Genomic DNA, 27001 nt, shown 5'->3' on the forward strand with positions numbered 1-27001 from the left:
ACCTGGAAGCTGATAAATCTTGTATGATCCTGACTGTGGCTGTATGCTATTGGAACGGTGTCTTTCTGGATGTTGAAAGTATTTTCTCTTTGACCTGGGAGCTCTGGAATTTGTCCATAATATTCATGGCAGTTTTGTTTTGGTATTTCTTTCATATGGTATTTGGTGGCTTCTTTAAATTTCTGTTTTACTGTTTAGTCCTAGGATGTCAGGGTAGTTTTCCTTGATAATTTCCTGAAATATGACGTGTAGGCTGTTTCTTTAATCATAGCTCTCAGGTAAATCAATAATTATTAAATTATCTCTTCTAAATCTATTTTCCAGGTCGGTTTTTTTTTTCAAATGAAATATTTCACATTTTTTCCTAATTTTTTTCCATTTTTTAAACTTTGTTTTATTGTTTTGTGATGCCTTATGGAGTCATTAGGTTCCATCTGTACAATTTTAATTTTTAAGGAATTTTTAGGGAATTTTTTAATGGAATTATTTTCTTCAGTGAGCTTTTGTACCTTTCTTTCCATTTGGCCAATTCTGTTTTTTAAGATTTTATTTTCTTCAGTATTTTTTGCCTTTTTTTCCCAAACTGTTAATTGCCTTTTCACAATTTTCTGCCTTTTCTTTCATTTCTTTACTTATTTTTCCTCCACCACTATTATTTGATTTTAAAAAATATTATTTAGCTCTTCAGGGAATTCTTATTGGATCTGTGTCCATGTCCAATTCACTTTTTTTTTCTTTGAGGCTTTGCTTGAAGCTGTTTTGATTTCATTATCTTCTGAGTTTATGTTATCATAGTAGATTTATTTGATCAGGTTCTTTTTTCTTTCTTTCATTCTCTCTTTTTCTGTTTGCTCATTTTGATGCCCTATTTCTTCTTTGATGCAACTTTATGTTAATGTTGGGCTATGTTCTTGGTGTTGGGGTGGGGTGGGGGGAAGCTCTGTCTCAAGCTTTGAGTTTTCTCACCCTGCTGCTTTTACAGCTAGTTCTGGGTTTTGGAAATTTTCAGTGCTTTCCAGGTGGTGGGATCACTACTCTTTTAGTTTGCACTTTAGTCCTTACTCAGGAAGGGCCCCTGATCTCTTGGGATTACAATAGATAATACTCCTAAGGGCACCTCCTTCTTTGGGACTGGAAGCACTGAGTCTCCGCAGAGTCTCTGACTCTTTAGGGCCAGAAGTGATACTGCCACTTGAGGCTTCCAATGCCTATTGACTAAAATTGCTCATCTTTAACTTTGAACTAGACCCAAAAGTAAAGGAAATGGAGTTGCCAAATAGTATTTGGTCCTGTATCAAGTGATAGCACTGGGGTACCATGCAATCCCTTTCTGAACAGCTGCCAGTTCCCCTTACCATTTCTGTCTTGGGAGCTCCTGAAGTTGCTGCTGCTTCTGTTACCACCACTTTTCCCACCACTGGTATTTCATCCACCTTGGTCCTGTTCTAACCTCACCCTTTTTGACATCTTCTACTGTTTTGGGCTGAAAGAATGCCTGCTCTGATCTTTTGTTGGCTCTGTCACTCTAGAATTTGATTTGAGGCATTTAAAAAAAAGTTGTTTGGAAGGAATGTTGGGAGAGCTCAGCTGAGTGCTTCTTAACTCTACCATCTTGCCTCTACCCCCAGAAGTCTGGAAATATTTTGTTCCTTCTTTGAGAATGAATCTTTTTCATTCAAAAATTTACAGGAAGGGATTTTTGGTTCTGGGCTATATCAGCAATTACTCTGTCTCACTTATTTTGGTGATGGTGTTGGGGAAAGGGGTCCAAAAACTGTTGGTATAGGGGACTTCTAGAGAAGAAACTTTTTCTAACAATGCAGTTGAGCAACTGTTCTTCAGTAGATAGTCTAATGAGAGTTATCAAAAGCTCTAAGACATTAGATGACTTTTTCTGGGTCACACAGTCAGACTTTTTCAGAAGCAGAATTTGAACGAAGGCCTTCCTGACTCTATTACATCAAAAGACATCTTTTAAACATGCAATTTCTTAAATTATAAAGATATATTGTGATAGTAAATAGATTTTTAACAGAAACTTGGTTATTTCATTCTCAACATACCATATTAAATAAAGAAAACACTGATACATATTTCTCAACTCAAGCCAAAAGGTGAGTCACAGGTAGCACAGGAAGATTTCTTTAAATGGTACATTAAGAGTCCTGGAATCCACAGAAGTTGTAATAACGTCACAGAATTACAGCATTTCAAGCTGTGGGGAATTTTGTAAATATTTGACAATACTCTGCATCTTGCAATTGAGAAAAGTCAGGACTTGATAAGTTACAAGGTGTGTTCAAGGTCATGTCATTAATTGGAAACACAGTTGTCCCTAGAATCCAGTCTGTTTGTTTGTTTTGACCCTCAGAGTGGATTTCTTAAAATAATGTCTCCTTGACTACACTGCTTGCTAATAAAAATACTCTTAAACAAGTCAGAACTTGAACATCCAGGACACAATTATATTATTAATATTCTTTAATCAGAACCCGTATATGCTAGGTGTTAGAGCAGGTGGAGTGGTGGACTTAGAGTCAGGAAGATCTGAATTCAAATCCTGCCTCAGATACTTATTAGCTGTGTATCCTTGGACAAGTTGCTTAACCTCTCTTAGTCTGTTTCCTCATCTATAAAATACTAATAATAGTGGTTTCTACTTCAAAAGGTTGTGAGAATCAAAAAAATATATATACATATACATACACATGTATACATACATATACATATACATATATACACACATGTGTACTTTTATACACATATATCTTGAAAATTTTAAGATGTTATATAAATGCTTGAAATTATTATTCTGTTATTATAAAAATTAACTTTATTTTACAGTTTTCAATAAAAACAAAAAAAATTATAATTTATCCAAATGCTAGGAAAGCACCTGTTTAATAGTACTTGTTAATGGCAATGATTTCAAGAATGAAAAAAAAAAAACTTTATGTAACATAACCACAACAACCCAATAATGACAAAAGAATTAAACGTTCTCAATTATTTTTAATATGGAAACATCTAATGGTACTTTTATTGAGGCCTTCCAAGCCATGAGGAATTCCACTTTTCCTAGAACCTTGCTATACTATTATGCTACAAATATTCAAAACATTGCAACATTTGAATGATATTACATTAGTGTGCTTTTTACTTAGTCTGAGTTCAGAAAGAAAAAGTTAAAATTTGATATTTTGTAATTAATCAATAAGTGGTAAAAGTAATTGATTTGGAGGCAAAGAACCCAAATACAAATGCCAGCTTGCTACTTCAATGACCATGGGCACAATTGTTAATTCCCTGGGCCTCAATTTCCTCACATTTAAAATGAGAAGGGAATACCTGATGACCTTCTAAGGTTCCTTGCACCTCTAAATCTATTTTCCTATATTGACCAAAAACAAAACCAAAACACCACCTTATTTAGAACTATGATGTATAAGTCAGTTGCAGTGACTTGCTCCTTCTCTCTTCTGTCTCCCTGCCCTGATTTTATATGTTTGTATATGTATACACACATGTAGACACATGTGCATATATATGTACACAGATATGTGTATGTGTGAATACATGCACAATATATATATATATATACATATATCCATGTATATATATATACATATATATTCATATATGTGTAGAAATTTAATTGAACTGATCCATTTTTCAACCCCTTCTAAAGAACTGAAAAAAACAAAGCTCATCACTCATCCTCTCTAAATATCTCAGGATGCCAGAGTCAGCACTCCTACCTCAGTAGAGACAGAAATTAGAATAAATGGGCCCAAATATCTTCTGAAATAAATTACATTTATTTTTCCTCTAGAAAGGTATAGGTTGCTTGTAAGAATAAATTAATCAATAATTACATTTAAAGTTCTTTTTGGAAAAATTTCAGGGTCTACATATATAATCAAACATATTCATAGATCCTACTGACCACAAAGGACAGACCACACTCTTCCCTTGGTAGAAATGTTCTTAGATTCATTACAATATTTTATGAATATAATTGTGGAAGTCAATAAGCAATTAGAAGCCATCCTAAAGTGTCCTTTAGTTTCCTCATTTCCCCTTGATGCAAAGCTCTCAGGAACAAATGTGCAAGCAAATCAGGTTGGCCCTACCACGGTCCTCACAGCTCCCTTTTGGTGAGGAAAGCTCTGATATATAGCTGCTAAGCTACTGTGCTCAGTCTCCAAGCCACTGAGATTTAATAAACACCATACTTTGTTATCACACTTAAATCTTTTACCAAGAACATTGAAATTTATATAGTGAAAGTATTTCATTTTTTAAAATGGTTTTAAGTGAAATTGGAGCATTTGAAAATCCAACAAACACAGGGATATAAAAAATGGCCTCTCCTATGAATGGTTAAAGATGAGGATTAACTGAATCCAAGACTGTTATAGCCAGACACAGGAGTAACTGTCTGTATATTGAGTGTTAGAAACTGATAATATTACTACAATATCTTTGCCAAGGTGAAGGAGAAGAAATCTAATCACATATCCCAGAAACAAAATCTCATCGGGTCAGGTGTAATATCTGACAAAGCACCTCATAACACTTTCTGTATTGGAGAATTCCCCAAGGCTACTGGGATGTGTAATTTTTACTCCATCCTGAGAATATATCATATAGAAGCACAGAAATATTGCTCAGCCTTACAAACCAAGGAATGTAAGTATTATATGATTAACTGAAAAGATCAATGTGGAAAAATTCCAAGTTCCATTCTTGTTTAACTTCTTCACCTCAGAGAATTTTAAACACAGACTCTCTGCCACACATTTTCTTTGGTGAACGGCACCACAGAAAGGCAAATATTTTGAAAGACCAGCAGACCTTGAATTTGCTCAATATACCCTAAGAGTTTCATCAGGAAGAGGGACAACTGACCCTTTGAAAAGTTTTTAAAGTGCTTTTAGAAGGAGGATTTAATTTGTGGATTTAGAGCATTAAAGGAAACAGAGCTTTGCCACAATGAAGGAAAAACAAAACCATGAGCTGCCTTTTATTCATTAAGAACTGGCATCCACGTGTGCTAATATAAAGGACCACAGATTCTGACAAACCTCAGAATGACAAATTTTATCCTTTGCTCAGAAATTTAGTATGTGTCCAATATGCGAACAATTCCTCCCATTTTCCCAATCTTTAATTTGCTGACTCAAAGAAAGTATACTGAATTTTCTGTTAGCACAGAAATCAGAACTGTCTACAAACATTTCATTCCATGTGCTGATATTTAGTTGAAGAAGGCCCCAGTTAACAGCATAATATTCTCTTGAAATTATTTTTTTAAGCAAGAGAAAAATGTATGATTCACATAGCATTTGTGGGTTTTTGTGCATGCAATGGACTTTTCCGGGAAGGTGGGGGTGGGGAAGGAGCTACTCACCACATTACAGCCTGGGCAGTCAGGCCCATTCTCACAGGTCCTGCGCCGAGCTTGGATCCCACCCCCACACTGGGCAGTGCAACGTTCCCATGGACCCCAGCCTGTCCAAAACATGTGTGGGGGGCACAGCAAATGTTCATTACAGTATCTGTGACAGGGGAAACCAAAAAAAAAAAAAAGAAATTGTTTAAGTGCAACAGAAGGCCTCCAATGTCTCCTTTGTCCATCACTGGGCCAGATGTTTAACACATGGACATGCTCTACGTGTAGGAGCTTTTTATCTTTGGAGTGGTTGCATGTTGAATGAGGCAGATGTAGCATTGGCCATGCTGTGTACAGACAGACAAAGTGATGCACAGTAGACAATGAAGAAAATGCTGAACTCACAATGCAGGATTGATCTTCCTATGCAGCCAAGTAAAAGGAAAAAAACAAACAAACCTTCAAATACAGATACCTGAACGCGAGGAATATTAAAAAAATTGACTCTGTAGGGAATTCACTTTCCAAGTATATATATTTTAAAGTAGAGGAGAGTTGGGAATAGAAAGCTAGTCAAAACTCATTTCTAACTAATCTCTCACCCTATGTTTAAATCACTAGCTTCTCTATTCCAGCTATTCTAATAATCTAATTTTATAAGTTACAGGAAAGATAAAGCATGCTCCTTATTTTAGTACCACATTTTTTTCTTGTATACCTCCTTTAACATACTATTGTATTTGGATTATTTTTCCTTTAACCTATGTTACCTTTAATCTAATTTAGATTTCTCACAGGGATGTCAAACAAACTAAATTAGAAAAAACACATATCTAAGAAAAGCTCTGCTCTAGAATTATAATTTCTCTTTGAATGATCTTGATACAATGATGAGCTAATCAGATATTCTTTGTATTGAAGATGATGATGGTAATGATGATGATGGTGATGATGATGATAATGAAAACTGACTTTTATAAGATTTTATATTTTATAAGGACAGTACACATGTCATTGCATATAAGTCTTAAAACAACCTTGTAAGGGAGCAGTTGCAGATGAGGAATAGGAGGTTCAAAGAAGGAAGGAAGTGACTTGTTCATGGTCATACTGCTAGTAAGTGTTAGAAGTAGGATTTGTTCCTGACTCTGTGATCAGCAGTCTATCCACAACATTCGACAGCGCTACTTCTGTTGTTCCCTAGTATTCTTTTACCCAATATCTGATGGATCCTTTGAGTTTCCTCATATTTGAAATTATTTTTTTTAATTTCAGCACTGAACCTGGAATTTGCAAATTTCAAAGTGCAGTTATTGATATTTTCAGACAGAGTATATGGCTTTCTATGACTTACTGACTTTAGTTTGAATGCCATTTAGTTCAAAAAAGGAGGCAGTATAACACAACAGAATGAACATTGGATTTCGAGTCTGAAGACCTGACTTCAAAAGCTAGCTCTGCCAAATGGTATGTGACTTGGAAAGCTATTATCCTTTCTAGGCCTTGGATATCTAGTATCCTTTGAATCTGTAGGTAGCTTAATACTGATTTTGATATGAAATAGAATCAGGTGCTCCTAGAATATTGAAGGGAATATTTAAATTCTTACAGTGTACCTGTGAAGAATAGGCTAGCCTACCAAACAATGCACATAAGACCTTTTTTCTCTTCCCTGTGCTAATTCCCAGTCAAAAACATAGACATCACTCCTTTACATGGGCATGAAGCAGAATTATCATCACTGTCATCGTCACACATTCACTCAGCCCATCCAACTACAGAAGTGTTAACAGAGACTTCAGATAGTATTTAGTCTAATAGTCTTATTTTATAAGTGAGCAAGCTGAGGCTCAAAGAAATGAAGACCAAGGTCAATAGTCAATTAACAGAAGAGATGAGACTTAAACCAGGATTTCCTGTCAGGCTATCGTTCTTTCTAATTAGACCAATGTGTAACCCAGCATGACACTATAAAAAAAAAGGAATATAAAGAACTTAGGGAAACTTGAGAAGATTCAAGTAAACTGATTTAGAGTAAAGGAAGCAGAAACATGGAAACACTTTTTACTATGATGCCAATAATGTAAACGAAACTAACAGTGAAAAACCAAAGAACTCTAATCAGTGCAGTGACCCACCAGCAATGACTTTAGGGGATGGATAGTAAGGCATCTCTCATGTCTCTCATCAGAGAGGTGATGGACAATGGGTGAAAAACGAGATATATATTTTTAGACATGAACAATGCATTGATTTATTTGATTCACCTGAATTTGTTTGTTTCACAGAAGGTTTTACAGAATAGGGGAGGGACTCAAGGAGTAATGTGACATACACACATATTCATGATATACACACACACACACACACACACACACACAAATATACACATACATCTTTATATGATTTCTCCTAAATTATATGTGTGTGTTTATGGGTGTGTATCTATGGGTGTTTGTGTTTGAATCTTTATATGCATGTATGTATAACTCTAAAATCCTTAATTTAAAAAAAAGGCAAAGAAATTACATAGATCTGTTTCTTGTTGGTTTTGAGTTTATGTTTTAAAACAAACACATGGACATGTGTCCAGTTCAAAGCTATTAAAGCTTAAAAGTTGATCAAGGCTTTTATGACATGTCAGTTCCATATACAAATGAAGGAAATTTTATTTTTAGAGATGGAAAACAAGACTGAGTTTGGGGTCAGAGTTAAGAAAAGGAAATGGCAATTTCATGTCTAGAATGTCAGATAGCTCCGTTCTGTTCAATTCAGGAAGGCTACATAGAGGAGTGAGGAATACAGGAAGAACTAAAATTATAAGGGAAAAGATTTGATATGTGAAGAGGGAAGGATGGCTGATTGTGCTTTTCTAGGTAGGGTTGCTCTGGGAAAGAGAGAAAGTGGGAATCACTAAAAACCAGAGATATTCTAGAAAAAGAGCAGCAGAGGTCTAAGGCAATCAAAAAACAATGAAAGAAGCAAGATATTTTGGAAAAGCCTTTAAAATACAGTAAGTGGATCTTGGACTTATTCTGAAAGATGGCAAGTATGAACTTCTTCAGGCTGCTTTCTCTATATAGGAAGTTGCCTGTTTTCACACTGAATACAATATATATGCCTTTGGATTGATAATGATCTCAACCAGATGATCTAAGGAACATGGTTTCATTGAAACCACCATTGGTTTCTTTTTGTTCCTCCTCTCCCCACTCTCCTTCTAAATTGTATTTAAATAGGAAGCCTCTGTGGAGTTTAGGGACATTGGTGAAGCAAGGTACAACAGACAACCTGAGTTGGAGATGATAAAGACATCTTGGAGAAGGATAGCACTGAAGTCAGGAAGCCTCATGAAGGGGAGGTTGCAACAGTCCAGATGAGAAGTGCCTAGACCAGGGTAACAGAAACAAGAAAAGGGTAGAAACACAGGTGGTACACTGCATAGAGCATCAGGCCTGGAGTCAGGAAGACTTGAGTTCAAATCTGTCCTCAGACACTTACTAGTTTTGTGACTGTCACTTAATCCCTATTTGCCTTAGTTCCTCATCTGTAAAATTAGAACACATTGGAAAAGGGAATGGCAAACCAGTGTCTTTGCAAGAAAACTCCATGGACAAAACCATGGGTCATACAGAGTCTTAAATGATTGAATAACAATAATAGATTAAATGATTTGTATGCAAAAAGAGTTAAGATTCAGTGTGTGGAGTCACAGTTCAAAAATAAGCTAAAGTTTTCTCCAAGTTGCTTAGCTTGGGGTGTTAGGTGGTAGGTAGTGGCAACATGCACTCTAATTACAAAGATGGGCAGTCAGGGAAAAATGAGCAATCTTGTCTTTGTCATGCTCAAATTGTATTGATACAAGAAAATTCAATTCAAAATGTCTATCAGGAAGACTACTGGAATAGTACAGTGTTGCACTTCATCTAACTTTAAATCCTGACTTGTTTAATACCTAAGCAACCTTGGAAAAGTGGATGAAAGTCTTTTTTTTTTTTGACTCAGTTCTATCATCTGCAAAAGAAAGGGCTGGGTTAGATGAACTCTAAATCCCTTGCAGCTCTAAATGTGGTCCTATGACTGAATTGAAGAGATAATGCTGGGGCTACAGGAGTTTCAGTATCTTGGGCTATGATAAAAAATTAGGAACTAAGAATGTAGGCTTAAAAGTCTCGTAATAGCAGAGATGGATTGGATTTTTTGACTCCCAACTAAATACTATTTTCTGTATCAGATTTCATTTCAAAATGTTATTGTATCATGTCTCTGTCAGTAAGTGAGAGCAAAAAGCAAGGCCTTTCAAAATATAAAAGGTTGAGACATTCCAGAAACATAATCACAAATTTCACCTTTAAAAAAGGGCCATGGGGAGGAGAAGAAAAATTCCCCACCAAAGTGCCTATATAAACTTCTTAACTTTTAATAAAATAAAATCATCTCTGGAACTGAGCTTGCGTTTTCTCCAAAGAAAATAAATCATGGTGCACAAGAGCTGCCTTACATTTGCCTACCCTGGCCAAGCTCTGAAAACACCAGGTATGTTTTCATAGTAAAGATCGACGGCAGGAGGAAACTCAAGAATGGCATTGGAGCCCAGAGTTTTCAGGCAAGTTTTATTAAGGCCTCTATTTTGGCTGCATTTCAAGTGGCCAGTAACTGTTTTCTTCCCTTTGCTCTTGTTCCCTTTTAATTTCTTGTTTCTCAGGCCTTAGAGTGTCTATTCCTATAGTAATTCCGCAAAACAAGCATTGTGAGGCTGTGAAACTGCTGCCCTTTGAACTCATCCTGTCTCTATTAAGCAAGGTCAGAAGGGAAAGAGAAAATGCTAGGACTAGGGCTCTGACTCTCTGTGTCTTGTTTCTTAATTCACAGTGCCAAAATAGAATTGCCACCCTGGGAGAGACTGATGACACATTGAGTCTAGTATCCTGTTTCCAATGCAGAAATACCTTGAAAGCACCCAAACTTAGACTGTTCTACCATGGGGAACATTTTTCTTTGACCAACTGATAACTAACATATTCTTTAAAAAAAAAAATCTCGTGTTTAAGAATAGGTAGTGAGACTTTAGAATATGCTTTTCGTTATATACAATTGTGAGAACGGATATTATTAACTTTGGGAAGACTGGCTATATTGGGATTGAATCATTTATTTTCCAGCATAAAACTGGCATAATGGTGAAGCAAGAAGGCTCAGGAAAGTATTCCTCTGAATGCCTCTGTTTAGATGAAATACATTCCTAATCTTTTTTTTGGTGCTGTATGATATATTAAAATGAAAAATTTAATTTGACATTATAAGTTGTTCTCATTGTGCATTTCGAAAGTAAATTAGAGGACCAATAATATTTTTTTTACAAGTTACATTTTTTCTTCTTCACTCAGCAACAAAAATTATTTTCCTAAATCATAAATCTGTCCATGTACTTCTCCTACTGAATAAATACAGGTGCCTCACTATTAGGATCAAATATAAAAGTCCTCTGATGTTTAAAGTTCTTTACATCCAGGCCTCTTCCTATTTTTCCAGTGTTTTTGTACTTTACTTCGATCTACCTAATCTATGAAATAGCTAAACTGATCTATATTTTTCATTGCACAATCCTCTACCTCTGTGCCTTTGTATTCACTGCTCCCTCTGGTCTTGAAATTTTTCTTTTTTTTTTTTTTTCCTGGCCTTCATCATTTAGCTTCCACAGCTCCCTTAAGTCTCAGTTCAAATTCCTCCTTCTGCAGAAGGCCTATCCCATTACTCCTAACTGCTAGTGAATTTCCTTTTGAGATTAATTTCCATCTACTGGTATATATCTTCTATGTAACTAATTATTTTTGTTGCCTATTCCATTAGAATATGAGCTGCTTGAGGTAGGGACTATTTTTGCCTTTCTTTGTATCCCTAGTACTTAGCACATTGCAAGGAAAATACTAAGCACTTGGGAGCTGCTTACTGACTGCTCATCCCATAGACTATACTATGGAAAGGAAGGCATTTCTTCCTAATATATATTGTTATCCTGCTTAAATTTATTTAATATTAAACTGTCTGAGGGCAGTTGGAGGGGCACAGTGAACAGAATGTCAGGCCTGAAGTCAGGAAAACCTGAATACAAAACCAGCCTCAGACATTTACTGACTGTGTCACCCTGGGCAAGTCACTTAACCCTGTTTACCTCAGTTTACTCATCTGTAAAATGAGCTAGAGAAGAAAATAGCAGACTATTCTAAAATCTGTTAAGAAAACCCCCCAAATAGGGGCAGCTAGGTGGCACAGTAGATAGAGCACCGGCCCTGGAGTCAGGAGGACTTGAGTTCAAATCCGGCCTCAGACATATAACACTTACTAGGTGTGTGACCTGGGCAAGTCACTTAATTCCATTGCCTAGCAAGGGGAAAAGAAAAAAGAAAAAAAAAGAAAACCCCAAATGGCATCATGAAAAGTTGGATGTGATTGAAATGACTGAAAAACAACAAACTCTCTGTGCTTTTTGATCCAGAGATCCAATCGCTCAGCCCATAAAGAAGGGCAAAGATGCAAAAAAAAGTTGCATCGTCCAACAAAATATTCATAGCTATATTGTGAGTGTGTGTGTGTGTGTGTGTGTGTGTGTGTGTGTGTGTGTGAGATGGTAAAGGACTGGAAATGAAGTGGGTGTCTTTCAATTGGGGAATGGCTAGACAAATTATAGTACAGGAATATCATTATACTATAAGAAACAATAATTATGAGGAATTCAGGAATATATGGGCAGTCTTATATGAGCTAATGCAGAGGGAAAATAAGCAGAAATACATATATAATATAGTTATCTATCTATCTTTAGAGAGGCACTAAAAAAGAACCAAAATTCAGAGGAAACTGAATATCATATAAATAAAAATATTATATTTATGGTCTGGATGAGAATGCCTCTTTTCTTTTCAATGAAGACTTGGGGGAGTGTGGATTATACATACTGCCATATACGTGGTTGATGTGTTGATTGGTTTTGTTTTGTTCTCTTTGTTTAAAAAAGGCTTTGTAATGAGAGATTCTGAAAATGACTGATTCATGAATAATTCTTAAGTTTTTAAAAAATGTTTCCTATATCAAGAAGTCTAATGGATGAAGGAATGTGGTACTGTGTCTGGCAAATGCACCAGGCTGGAGGACAAGACTCTGGTTCTAATCCCTTCATTGTAACTTATTACCAATGGTACATTGAGCAAGTAATGTAATCTCTCTGTGCCTCAGTTTTCTGTTTTATAAATAAGGGGGTCATATTAGATAATTTCCAATATCTCTTTGACTCCTGAGGGTCTATGAGTTTTTCATTATAATCTTTGTTAGCGTAATCAACTTTGTGATGCTGGCAAAGTTATTTTCATTTATCACTCATTATATAGGGGACTTCAGTTTGTTAGGCTTCACTTTGTTAAAGGTAAGGTAAATTAACTTGCTTGTAGCTCCAGATTGCTCCAGTTATAATAGATATCCAAACGTACTAACAGTTACTCTGAGAGGGCTAATTGGCCTCATTTGGGAAGCAGGTTACTTCTAAGAGTACCCTCTATGTTCACCACAGGATCAAACAAAGTTAAACCTTGAAACATTGAGTGATACACAAACTGCAAACTTCCCCTGGTCCTTAAGATTATCAGATCAAATGGAAACATATCTCTTCTCTGATATCTTATTTCAATTTTGGTAGCCTATTCACACAGAAGTCATTTCTTCCTTTTCTTTGCTTCCTATTTTGTAACCACTGTTTGATACTTCTCCATCAAAACTAATCTTTGGAATATGTGTTGTTTGGAAAGGAGATAAATTTAACCAAAACAGAAAAGATATTTCCAAGTATACACATAATCAGACTCACAAATTTTCATGCATCCATACAAATTCTTTTGAATGTTAATAAATATTTCAAAAGGGAGAATTTGGCATAGAGATAACATGTTGGTTCATTATATTATGCGGTATTCATCTATGTGCCACACAGTATTTTTTTTCTTTTTCATTTCAAAAGAAAGTTCCCCAAACTTTAATCCTCACATTACCTTGATGAAAGGTAGCTGCAGGTTTGGCCACTCACAAGTTTTTGGAATTAATGATGTTTAGAAATACATGGAATGATTTTGTAAGTAGTTCAGCTCCCTGAACATAGTCCTTTAGTACTCTACAACTGGGAATATACAGATGGCCATGGTGTCTTTGCACCTTGATTTACTTTCTCAAATTTCTCCATCCCTGGAATTGGGATGTTTCTTTCCCGACAGAATATCATTTTGGCCAAAGCCACAGAGGTAAAGTTATATATGGATATAGATATATAGATATATAGACAGATCTAGGAACTGATATTTCTGATCTCCAAACTCATCATTTGAGTTTATGAAGATCAGGAAAATAAACCATTAAGCAGTCTTTGTAATCTCATTACCCTTTCTGACTGCCCCTTTCACTGATGGCTTGTCAAGGAGAGCCAAATTTTCCTGAAATCTTTCAGGATCACTGCTCTTTGTTATTCATCTTGTTAATAATGCCCATTTACTCCTAAGATTTCCATATTCCTCCTGTTAATCTGGAACACAAACTGGATTTTCTCCTAGACAAATGCAAACTCTGCAACAAAAGGAAATTTTAAAAATAAAAATAATCAGGCTTGCTTACTTTGCTCTGTGACCTTTCCCTAAGTACTAAACTTCACTTTATCTCTTTGTGCACTCTCTCTCTCTCTCTCTCTTTCTCTCTCTCTCTCTCTCTCTCTCTCTCTCTCTCTCTCTCTCTCTCTCTCCACACACACACACACACACACACACACACACACACACACACACACACACACAAACTGATACTTTCACTCTTCACACTTAATTCCTGATCTCTTGGCCAGGAAATAGTAATAATGGTTGCTAAGTTTGTAAGAGATATATTATTATTTCAGTGACAACTTAGCACATGGTAAAGATAGTTATTTCTTGAATGGATTGTATATAAAAAAACACTTTTCCCCCAGAATTTCATAATTTTAAATACTAGGACCAAGCAGTCTAAAATAGGATATCCCTCTTTCCATTGGACATTTGATAGTGCAAAGATACCATCATTTCACGACACTGTTTCATTATGATAATAATTTAAACACATCATTCTACATTTTTTAATTAAGAAGGATATATCCTTTATGACAATGGGAAACTTTTGTAAACAACTAAGAATGGATTAGTTTTCTTCCATAATGAAAGCATTCATAGTCTGAGAAATAACAAAAGAAAATTCACTTTTTATACAAATTACTTAGGAATATGTATATTTTGTCAGCACTGTGGTTCTTATATAAATGATTTATTTAAACTTGTATTCACAAACCATATTTTAATAATTTGTTTATATGAGACAGTTTTACTCGAAAGAAATATGATTGTCCTGTGGAGCAATCTTTTAAAATAACTTAAAAGATTTAATCATTTAAAAGAATAATGTAATTGATTTACTGGAAGTTTTATCCTTTAACTATACACAGCTACCTTGGAAACACACAGAATGTATACCTAAGGTGAACATTTTAAAAAAGGTACAACCCAATATCTAATTCTATATAAAGCAATAGACTATGAAAGCAAAGATTTGAACCACAGTGTTAGCTCAGTTTGCTAAAAGATTAAAATGCATAGAAAAAAATTCTGCCAATTTTAGTTATCATGCACCACCACCACAATGCTGCAATGGTGTATGTTTATATACTATAAACAAAGCCTTGAAAATATGCCACATGGCCTGTATCTGCTTATGTTTGTTTAAGGTAGAAAAAAATGAACCAAGCTTACCAATGAGATTGAGCTGTGACCGTTCTGTGCCTTATTCTGGATTGTGGTTTTTGAGTCAGGTGAAGTTGCATTTCAAATAAGCAACAATCAATTTTCCAATGAAATCAATTTTCTTGGTCTCCAGGGAAAACAAGGTGAAATACCTCAGCACAATTGACTGCCTCTGAATCAGATGGTTGGTAAAGAGTTCAGCCAGTTGAACCTAGCAAGCACCGCAATTTCCCAATCCAGTTACACATGCAGTGTCAGTGAAAACTGAAGGATGTCAGAAAAAGAAAAGGATCCAGCTTGAACTGAAGGGAGTGCCACAGCTAGGTATAAGATAGAGCTATAACTAAAACTGAGGGACAACTGCACCACATTGGCATGGCATCAAGCATGGAAGATGGAAACTCTGAAGAGAGGAAGGGTCCACATACCTTTCCTCCCGGTTCTGCCCCACACACACCCGGCCTCCGTGACGAGGGGTAGGGTTACTGCAGGAACGCTGACGGACTTGGAAACCAATGCCACAAGTTGTACTACAAGGTGACCAAGAAGTCCAAGGAGTCCAGCCTCCATTTCTATCGGGAGAGAAAATAATACATATCAGTTGTTGTAAAGTGGAACCAAAAGGAACCTTCTTGATCAAAAATTAAAACAGGCATCTACCCATCAATACTTAAATGTGTGAAGGATTAAGTATGCAATCACAAGAATAATAGCACAGACAGTGACATAGGCCTTCCAAATTATGCTCTCTCAATCTCAAAGATCACTGAGATCTTTTATTTTACCTTCAAGATGGGAAATTCTGCTAATAGCATAAATAAACTTAAAATGTTACAAACATTTCAATCGTGATCCTCAGATAACAATAAAAACCATTCATTTACCAATCCAAGAACTGAATATAGGGTATTGATGTTTCATTTTTAAAAAAGGAATTTAAAGACAGATCTCTATACATGGATTCCTGTATCATTTGGTTTGTAGCCTGTTATTTATTTTAGGAGTTGACTACTGAATCATTAGTATGGTAGAAAAGAAAGAGACTGGATTTGGACATAGCTTTGAACCAAGCTCTATCATTTTCTACTAATGTGACCTTAGACAAGTCACTTCAACTTATCTGGGTTTTAGAGCTTTCATATGAAAAAAAAAAGTGCTCTAAGTTTCCTTCTAGATCTTAAGCCTATCAACCATTTTGCATGTATGTATATATTTGCATATTTGCATACACATCTATATCCATATTTATATACACTACATATATAGACATGTGGTTAAATCTGTATAGGGAGTTCCTGATAAGAAATTCCTTCTTATCAGGCAGTTGAGAAACTTGAATTGGGTACTGAGGAGTAAAGTGACTATCCTAGAGCTGAAGAGCCAGTATATCACAGAGGTAGGAACGGAAACCAGATTGACCTGGCTGACCTCAGTACTATATCCATTATATCATGTGCCTTTACAAATCCATTCCTGAAACCCTTCTAAAAACAAAACAAAATAAACATTTAGTTATTTATTTTTGGTGAGGCAATTGGGATTAAGTGATTTGCCCAGAGTCACACAGCTAGTGATTGTTACGTATCTGAGGCTGGATTTGAACTCAGGTCCTCCTGACTCCAGGCACAGTGCTCTACCCACTGTGCCATCTAGCTGTACCAAAACAAAAATTTATATATGCTAATGGACTATAAATATCTTTCATAACAAGGAACAGAAATACAAAACACTAATTCAAATGATAGCAGTCTGAGCTGATGAATGTATTTAAAGCCTAATAAAAGTATAGAAGGAATGGTGATAAAATGGAAAGAACACTGATTTTTGAGTATGAAGCTATGTATTTGAGCTATCTTTGCAGGTTTCTAGCTATGCAACCTTCAGCACATCTCTAACTGTGGATTTCCAGATAATCATTAAGACTCACTCAAGTTCAATTTTTTCAACTGTCAAAAAAAGGGACAATAATACTTATACACATTATATGTTGTTTTGTGGATCAGATTAGATGATGTATACTAAAAATGTTACAAATACATGTATAATTTCATATTATAAATGATGCATATTAATATATTAAATAACAAGATTTTATAAATATACATACTATATCTCTATGAGAGTGAAGTATTAGACATATGCTATTGATATTATAACTAAAATATCTGGGATATGCATACATATTCTATACATAAGTCAGGGTACATTGGTAATATGTTTAATATATTTCTTCAGAGGTTTACAAAGAATTTTCTTTACAACAGCCTTTGGTATATATGATAAATATTATATCCTTTTAATGACTTGCAATATATGTATTATAATTTTCTAAATAAAAATTAGTGATGACCACAAAATTATATTTTAAATTCTATTTTATTATGTATTCAAAATAATATTTCAAAAGCTTTTAAAAACAAATTTTCAGGGATGGATTAAATGTACCCATTATAAATATTGAGAATTAAAATAAATTGAGAATGGAGGTACGCTTACCTACAGAAAATATATTACATTCACCTCTAGGTCACATAACTATTCAAAATAATGAATCTGATTTTTATTGATGATACTTTCATTTATATACTTAAAATAAATACATACATGCAAAATATTTTAATGTTTCCCAATGTTTCTGTTCATACCATCAACATGAATTAGCTAAGATAATACAGGACTTCATATAATCAAAATGTAATATAATCAGTATAGTTAACATTATTTCTAATGGAAAATCAAATGAAGAATTTCCCTAGAATTTTAAATCAACATTTCATATCTATATTTAATAGTGAACTGGCTTTGGAACCAAAAAGACTTAAGTTCAAGACCCAACTCAGACACACTAGGTTGACTATGGCAAATCATTTCACTTCCTTAGGTTCCTAGGCAGCGCTCTAAAATGTTAAGTTACAAGGAAGGTGCCATCTTGTTTTGCTAGAGGGAGTTTCCTCGCTCAGAAATTACCTATAGCAATAAATTAACACGTATTGGCTCTATCAATTTACTTGAGAAAGAATAAGATATGTCTTTTGTGAGGGGAGGGGACACAGGGATCAGATCTGTGACATCTCCAAATCACAAAATGAGGTGAAATAATCCCATCATGTTTCAAAGGAAATTAGACAATATCATACACTGGCATTTGCTATCATTTTTAAATGGTCTACTTCATTTATTAGAAAGCCCCAAAGAAGGAAAAGAAATAGCATGTTAGCCCCAAATTAAAGTCGACACATTCCATTTTCATCAATTCTGGGGGAGAAAACCTACCAAAACCATGTTGAGGTTAAAGGGAAAGAATTATTGCCACTCTTGAGTGGGAACAGATTTTTATTAAAAAAATAATAAATTATGCCAAGCGAATCAGAAAATTTAACTGAAATATTTAATTTGCCTAAGTCTTCAGTAATTGCCTTAAGTTTTTTGGATAAGATAACTCCCTGAACTGAACTGGCTGCTTGGTTTCCTACCACCTATCTCATGGTAAAATGTTGACATTTTCACCAGATGAAATAACAATGAAGGAATCCAATGGAAGATGACAGTGACTTCTTCTACCCTACAATTTCACAAAAATTCAGGCTCAGCACCCAAAGTGCAACAAGAAAGGGGACTACAATCAAAGTCAGAGATAACACAGGCAAATAGGCCGATATTATCCCACCATGACTAGAAGAAGGGTAGTCTCTATATTGAGGAAGCATAAGCACAGGACTCCATCAAGAAAACTGCAGTATGGTTATAAATGCACAGTGAGGCCCCCAGAAGCATATGGGAATAATAGAAACCAAAGCTGGCCTGCCTTGGACAAGGATACCTCAGGGCTCCAAGTTGTTAGTATTGCATACTGAAATACTAAAGAGGGACTAGAAGATTTAGTAATAGGAATCTCAACTATCTAGGGGGGGTGGGAGATTGAGGGATAATCATACAGATACATAGATTCAAAGGAAAAAAATGATTTTCTGGAAGGACCACATGAATTCTTAGAAGAAATGAAGCAAGAGAGGGAAAAAAATAAAACAGAAGCTCTTGAGGAAAAAAGCACAGAAAAATAGCTTAGAAAAGGAAACTATCTCACTCGAGTAAAAGATTCTCTGAAAACTAGAATAAATCAAACAAATATCAATGACTCCATGAGATTGGTAGAAACATTACAACAAAATTTTAAAAACCCTGATTTTAATAAAAAGAAAATATAGGATTATCTGGCATAAAAATACACAACTGAACTGGAAAAAAGTCAAAGAAGGATAATTTCAAAATCACTGAACTCTCTAAAACCCTTGATTTAAAAAAAAAAAAAGTAGGCAGTATGAAATCACAAATGAAAATCAACTACTCAAAGAAACCCCACAAGGAAAATTCTCAGGAATGTCATAAACAAAATCCAGAGTGCCCAAACCAAAGAAATAAATATTGCAACCATTAAGAAAGAAGCAGCTCAAGTACCAAGGAACCATGTTCAGTATGACAACAATGCTGAAAATGAGAGATCCTGAAACACCAAAAAAAAAAAAAACCCACATGGCAGAACTAAGATGTGGAAATTACAGGTATGTATATTCAATTAATCACAAAGAACTCCCTGATAATTACTACAATGGGCACTTAGATGACATAATGGATAGAAAGCTAGAGATATATCCTGAGTTCCAATCCTTCCTCTTACATTCAATAACTTTATGACCATAGGCAAGTAACTTAACCTCTCTGTGCCTCAGTACCCTCACCTGCAAAATGAGAAGATTGTATTCAATATCCTCTAAAGTCTCTTCCAGCTCAAAATCTATCATTTCATGACCATATAATGTTTCAATGGGTCTAGAATTTAATTGTTTTGGTATTCCCTCCAACATTGCAGGTAAGTAGCCCATCCTTTCCTGCCATAGTCTCTCTCTAATATTATCCTGTAAATCCAACACAGAGTAAAATGTAGTAAGGACCTATTTTGTATTCTTCCAATATTGAAGGATACTAATTAGAATTATATAAAAATATATATTTCAGTCTTGTAGGGCATCAACTTCCCCCATGACTGGAAATCATCAAGCATAGTTGCCATGAACAGATGGCCACCTATATTATAAGTTATAGAGGAGATCCTTGTTTCAGGTAGGAGTTGGAGTATATTATTTATAAAGTCCCACTCTATAATCCTAATCTTCTATGATTACTTTGATGATGAAGATGGTGGGATGGTGACACTTTTTATTTATATAACACATAAAGAGCTCCTTGTGTAATTTCAGAAAATATTTAATCACTCATTTGAAATTTCTTGTTGATCACTTGATGTTATTTTGTTGAAAGATGTGTGAATATGACATTCATTGAGATTGAATACATTCTAACCTGTTTAAGAATCTGCTTGTATTGTTCTGTTCATTATTAGGAAATAATTTCTATAGAGCTCTGAGATGGTCTAGTTTAGGGGTAGAAAACCTTTGACCTCAAGGCCACATGTGGCCTTCTAGGTCCTTGAGTGGAGCCTTTTGACTGAGTCCAAGTTCTACAGAACAAATCCTTTTATTAAGGGGATTTGTTCTGTGAAGTTTGAATTCAATCAAAGGGCCATGCTTGAGGAGCTCAAGGGCCACAGATGGAACTATTAAAAAAAGAATCATAGGATCTAGCTGAGCATGTTTCTGAAAATGACTTAGGGAGAGGAGGATCAGATTATTTACATTCCTTTGTTGGTTCTTCTTTGTCAGTTCATAATGTATAAACTCATTATTTTTTCTAAAAGAACCCACAGAAATCCAAAATCTCAATATATTGAAGCCTGGGGTGGCATCAACATTATTTCTCTATGCATTGGTGCAGTGCGAATGACAATGAAGAGGATGGGGGGGGCATTTAAAAGGCATAAGGAAAAATTTATGAAAATGTAAATAATAAAGGTCAAGAAATTTGGAAAAAAATTTTGGTTATGTACAAAAGCTTTCACAATAAAATTTCAAATCAGTTTGAATTTGCCTGTCTCTGATGACCAACCTCACCTATAGTTTCATCAGCTTTCCCACTTGTTTGTCAATGTCTACCCCAGAAAGAGTCAAATAGCTGTGTTTCTATTGAATCAGATGCAACTGAAGGCTAGATCATTCCAAATCATTTTGGTTCATTTACATGTCACTTGTAGTGGTAGAAAACTAGAAATTCAGAAGCTCTAATTCCAGAAATGTCATAAAGAATTAATTGAGTGACTTGAGTGACCACATTTTTCATGCCTTGAGACACATGGTAATTGTCATTTTATTGTCCAACAAAAACCACTAACAAATTACCACAAACATACCTACATTAATCCAAAAATAGGTCATTTCCTCCTTAAGGACTAACATGAAATATGTATTTAAAACAAAATTTAAATGAGGACCAAAAAGCATGTAAGCCAATGCATCAACTAGGCTGAGTAAAGTTAAAGGGGAAAAAAAACTGGTGGATTTTAGGATTAATTTCTGTGAAACAGAGAAAAAATAAAGACAGAATCAAGTAGAGTCCTACCTAGGGTGTAATGTTTAAATGTCCCCCCCCCCGTTGTTATTGCTGGCCAATTGAAAAGCTTTATGTAAAAACAAATCTTCAGAAAACTTTTCAATGCTCTAGACACCTTTTCTGAGCTTTCATATAGTAGTATCAAAATTAAAGATGAGCTAGACCCCGTTGTTTATTATTCTGAGTGGATTAATATGTGATTTCATATTTTGCCTCCATGTGGGATTTTTCAATGTTACAAACATAGGGCTTAAATTAGCATGGTGTTTACAACAATAAAAGGGTAGGAATAATATTCAATTTGGTGACATACATTCTTGTCTGATGATGATTATCTCAACTGCATTATTGACATTTCTGATAATTTATTTTTGAAAGCACAGGAATAAATGATAAGTTGTATCTATCTAAAATCATCACCAAGCATTATCTGTATTGAAAATAATCTAGAAGTTTTTCCAAAAAAGATTGAGGTGGAGAAAGGATTCCATTATCACCATTATTGTTGAATATTGTTCTAGAAACCCTAGCTATAGCTAAAAGAAAATGAGCATAGTAATCTAGTATTCTACAAACCTAAAGATCCAAGATTTTGGAACAACAACTCACTATTTGATAAAAAATTTGCTGGGAAAACTGGAAAGGAATCTGGCAGAAACTAAGTATAGACCAACATCTCAAACCATATGCCTAAATAAGATCAAAATGGGTACATGATTTAGAATAAAGTGTGATATCATAAGCAAATTAAAGGAGCATGGAATATTTTAACCATCAGACTTACGGATTGGGGAAAAATTTATGAACAAACAATAGAGTGCATTACAGGATATAAAGTGGATATTTTTATTATTTCAAATTAAAAAAAAACACACAATCAAAACTAATGTAGCCAAGATTAGAAGGAAAGCAAGAAACTGGTGGAAGATATTTTAGAGCAAGTTGTCTGATAAAGGTCTCATTTCTCAAATATATAGAGAAAAGAGTCAAATTTACAATAATATGAGTCATTCCCCAATTGATAAATGGTCAAAGGATTTCTTCAGAAGAAGAAATCAAAGCTATCTATGATTTCACACAATTCTGCCTCACTTAAATACAGTTTATGCATGAGTCAAAAGACATCACCCATATCATTTTAAGAACTCCATATAATCACATATCATAACTTTTCTGCTATTGCATATGCTATCTGCATATTAGAGAATATGAAAAATGCTCTAAATCACTTAGAGAAATACAAATTAAAACAACTCTGAGGTACCACCTCACATCTATTAAATTGGCTAATAATGACCGAAAAGGAAAATGATGAATATTGGAGGTGGCATGGAAAATATGGGACACTAACGCACTGTTGGTTGAGTTGTGATCTGATCTAATCATTCTGGAGAGCAATTGGAAGTATAACCAAAGGACTGCAAAACTGTGCATACTCTTTGACTTAACAGTACCACTAGTAAGTCTGCACCCAAAAGAGGCCAAAGAAAAGGGACCTAAGTATACAAAATATTTATAGTTGCTCCTTTTTGTGGTTGCAAAGAACTGGAAATTGAGGGGATGCTCATTAATTGGATAATAGCAGAAAAATTATGACATATGATTGCATGGAATTCTTAAAACGATATGGGTGATGTCTTTCAACTCATGCATAAACTGGATTTAAGTGAGGCAGAATTGTGTGAAATCATTAGCTTCACTCTCTCTTCCACAGTTGTCAGAGTCCAGTGACAAAAGTCAAGAAAAAGTCATGCCTTGGGATCAGTGGATGACCTTGGAGTCTTCGATATCTGACCAATCTCTAAGCACTCCTCAGTGCCTACTTCTACAGCAGTCACAGCTTGTTGGCACAAGTTGTTCACATCTTCCTATCCCACTGAGGAAGTCTTCACATTCTTTGGGTAGACACCCCACTAACTCACCGATGGGTCTGAGGCCCATTAAGTGACCCTCAATACTATGATGGAATACTATTGTGCTATTGAAAAAATGATGAGCAGTATACATTCAGAATAAACTGGGAAGACTTACATGAACTTAAGCAAAGTGACATGAGCAGAACTAGGAGACAGTAATAGCAATATTGTTTTATGAGCAGCTATGAATGATATATCTATCCTCAGCAGTACAATGATTTAAGACAATTCCAAAAGACTAGTGATGAAAAATGCTATCCACCTCCAAAGTAAGGACCAATGGAGTCTGAATGCAAATTGAAGCATACTTTTAAAAAAAGCTTTCTTTATTATTCATTTTGTTGTTGTCGTTCTGCATTTTCTTATGTAACATGGCTAATGTGAAAATATTTTATGTGACTGCACATGTGTAATTGATATCTAGTTGCTTGCCATCTCAAGGAGGGTAGAGGGAGAGAATTTGTAACTCAAAATTTTAAAAAATAAATTAAAAAAAGTATTTACATGCAATAGAGGAAAAATAAAAAAATATATATATTTTTATTTTTGTTGGTATTATGCAATGTTTAAGTGCTTTGAAAAACTTTAATATAAATAATGCAATCATCTATAAACTCCTTACTACCTCTAAAAGCAGAGGTTAAAAACATAAAATTATTTTTAATTCTAAATCCATTGTCTAATGATATCATACTCCATATTTTCATCTGACGTACCTGGAACAATTAGCAATTTCCATGCTTGGGCCCTCGCATTGCCAGCCTCCACACTGAGGAGAAGGGTTATCACAGGAACGAGTTCGACAGAGGCAAGAACCAACCACATTGCCATCTATATGAGTACAGGGTATCCATGGTGACCAGGCTCCATAATTTCCATCCACTGTTAAATTCCTTGTCTAGAAATAAAATTCAAATAAGTGCACAATGAAAACTTAAGATTTTTTTAAGTTAGGAAAATGAAAAAAGCATCATGTGAAATGATCAGACTTGGTTAAAGATGAAAAAAAGAGAGAGTAGATTCAAAAAGGGTGTGAGTTGAAACAGTAAGATCTGGCCTTCTACCAAGCAGTTCACTTTACATAGGTACTCTTGAAGACAATGATACACTCAAATATGAGTGCAGGTCAATAAGGAAAAGGTTAGTGATAACTACTTGACATAGAAAACTACTGGGTGAAGAAACTCATTCTATTAAGGTAATTTGGCCCATTCCCTGTAAATTATGGTCTCAGAGAGTTGTCCAAAGAAAGGTTAAAAACCTGCCTGGTCACATAGGCAGTAAATATTAGAGGTAAAACATGAATCCAGATCTTCCTGAATTCAAGGCCCACTCTATGTATAATATGCTATGCTGCCTGTCTCTTTTGAAAAGCATATTTATATTCAGATTTCTTGCTTGGTAGGTGATTTTTATGTTGGCATTGTGATAGGGAATCTAAGGACATGAGGTATGGCAAGAGATAAGCAACTCTGTTATTGTTACATTTCATCCGATTTAACAATAGGAAAGCTGCTTCAAGATGTCTCATAGATTAAATAATATGTGGCCTTGAAGGTGTGGTAAAATTCCAATGTGTTCCAAACTCTAGACCTAAAGTCCTAGTACATAGGATTTCCTAAATAGAGAAACTTTTTGGTCTAATTATTTTCTATGATCATACCTCTTTCCTGGCATGCCTAATATAAAGGAAATTATAGTGAGATTATAATCTTAATCTGGATTGCTTTCAGCACATTATTCAGAGTATTATCTCTCATATTAGTTTAAGTTGTTGAGAAAAAGCATTTTTTAAAAAAGTGAAAGCAATGGACAATATTGCACTAAAGGGAAAGAATGAGGAAGTCATCTGTTTCTACACTGAGCTATGAACATAAGCAAAAGAATTGTTCCAAGGTAAGTTTATTCCATTTGTTATATAATTGTGTCTAATACCTGGAACTCAATTTTAGCCTGAAAATAAAATATACTTGTTACATAGTTTGAAAAAGGAAGAAGCCTGATCACACTCAAGTAGTGTGAATCTACTCTAACTCCTGATGCTGGTCATACTCTCTCCATTCCACTAAAAGTTCCATATCTTAACTAATAATTTCACTTCTTAAGATTCATCTTTCACATACTACACTATCCCAAGGAAGAGACAAGCTGATATTCTTTTAAATATAGCTGAAAGAGCTGCAATCCATCATTTCAGAATACTGCTGACATGTGTTTATTGGAAATAACACATCATTCTTTATTCAGGAAAGTACAGCTGAACTGGGGTTTTGCTCTGCTGTTTTTTGCAATACAACAGGAAACAGTGATTTCCCGTTTAACGTCAAGAGTGTTCATTCTCTCTGACGTGGCTGGGTGGTAGACCAGAGATAACATGTTCCTGGTCCAATTAGTGTCAGAGCCATGATGACATCTCTCCTTTATTTTCAGTGTTCAAACATGTCTGATTCCACTGAGGCTGCTGAAAATCTTGAGTACCAAAACACAGCTTGCTCTCTTCTTTAAGAAACAATAGCAAGGTAGACAGACAGGTAATGTAACTGCGTCATCTTCTCAGGCAATTCACATTGTTTTCATCTGATCCTGCCAATGGTGCAAAGAAGACAGCAATACACAGAGTCATCCCATGAGGAAAATGTGATAGAACTGTCTCAACTTCAAAAGCCCCTTGTCACCTTTCCCTGGTTAAACCAGGAATGAACATGAATGGTTCTATGATGTCCTCAGGTTCTCCATAGGACATAGCAAAGATATTTTCTTTTGATAGCTTTGGTTCATACTAAAAAGGCATCCAAGCCATTATTTCTACCTCTGATGACCTGCTAATGTTCCTTATGGGAGCTGAGTGTAATTGGGGACTTCTAACATTAAAATCAAATCAATTTCATAGCTCTCACATTTTTACTTGTTCCCCAAATTGTTTTCACCGAATATTACTTAGACTTGTACTAGCTTTACCTTGACTGAATATAGTACTTTTTTGAAAAATCATCATGTGCATTCACAAGACAAAATCCCTCCTGCTGTATAAATGGTATTATGATCTTTTTCAGAGTAAAACAAGCTTGAGTCAATTGTTCAATGAGTCAGTGATATTTAATAATTGTAACTAAGCAGATTATTTGATATGATATTTATAAATATAAAATTGGTTATACTTATGTAACATTCCATTGGTTACATTTACACTGATTATTAACCATTATTAAGTGCCTTTCCCCTTAGACAATGGGAAACTTGCTCTGAGGAAGATGTGTACGGTTTTACTATTGTCCAGTTCCTCACTTTCCTATTCCATTTAAAAAAAAATAATTTTCTTTCTTCCTTTTTTTGGAGGGAAATAACTTTTTTTACTATGTTTTTATTTTCTTCTCTTAAATGTGACATGT

The 27001-nt window shown here is 34.9% G+C and overlaps 1 protein-coding gene across 1 annotated transcript in view; it reads right to left on the reverse strand.

The window, feature by feature from the left end:
* The window catches only part of SEMA5A (semaphorin 5A), a 627229-nt gene that overhangs the window by 92562 nt on the left and 507666 nt on the right, over nucleotides 1-27001 (reverse strand). The window contains 3 exon segments of the mRNA XM_021004419.2: nucleotides 5414-5561; nucleotides 15624-15767; nucleotides 24329-24510. Of these exon segments, the coding sequence (XP_020860078.1) occupies nucleotides 5414-5561; nucleotides 15624-15767; nucleotides 24329-24510 (474 nt within the window).

This window comes from Phascolarctos cinereus, unplaced genomic scaffold (genome assembly GCF_003287225.1).
Source record: "Phascolarctos cinereus isolate Bilbo 61053 unplaced genomic scaffold, phaCin_HiC Scaffold_4;HRSCAF=312, whole genome shotgun sequence".
NCBI classification, from domain to species: Eukaryota; Metazoa; Chordata; class Mammalia; order Diprotodontia; family Phascolarctidae; genus Phascolarctos; species Phascolarctos cinereus.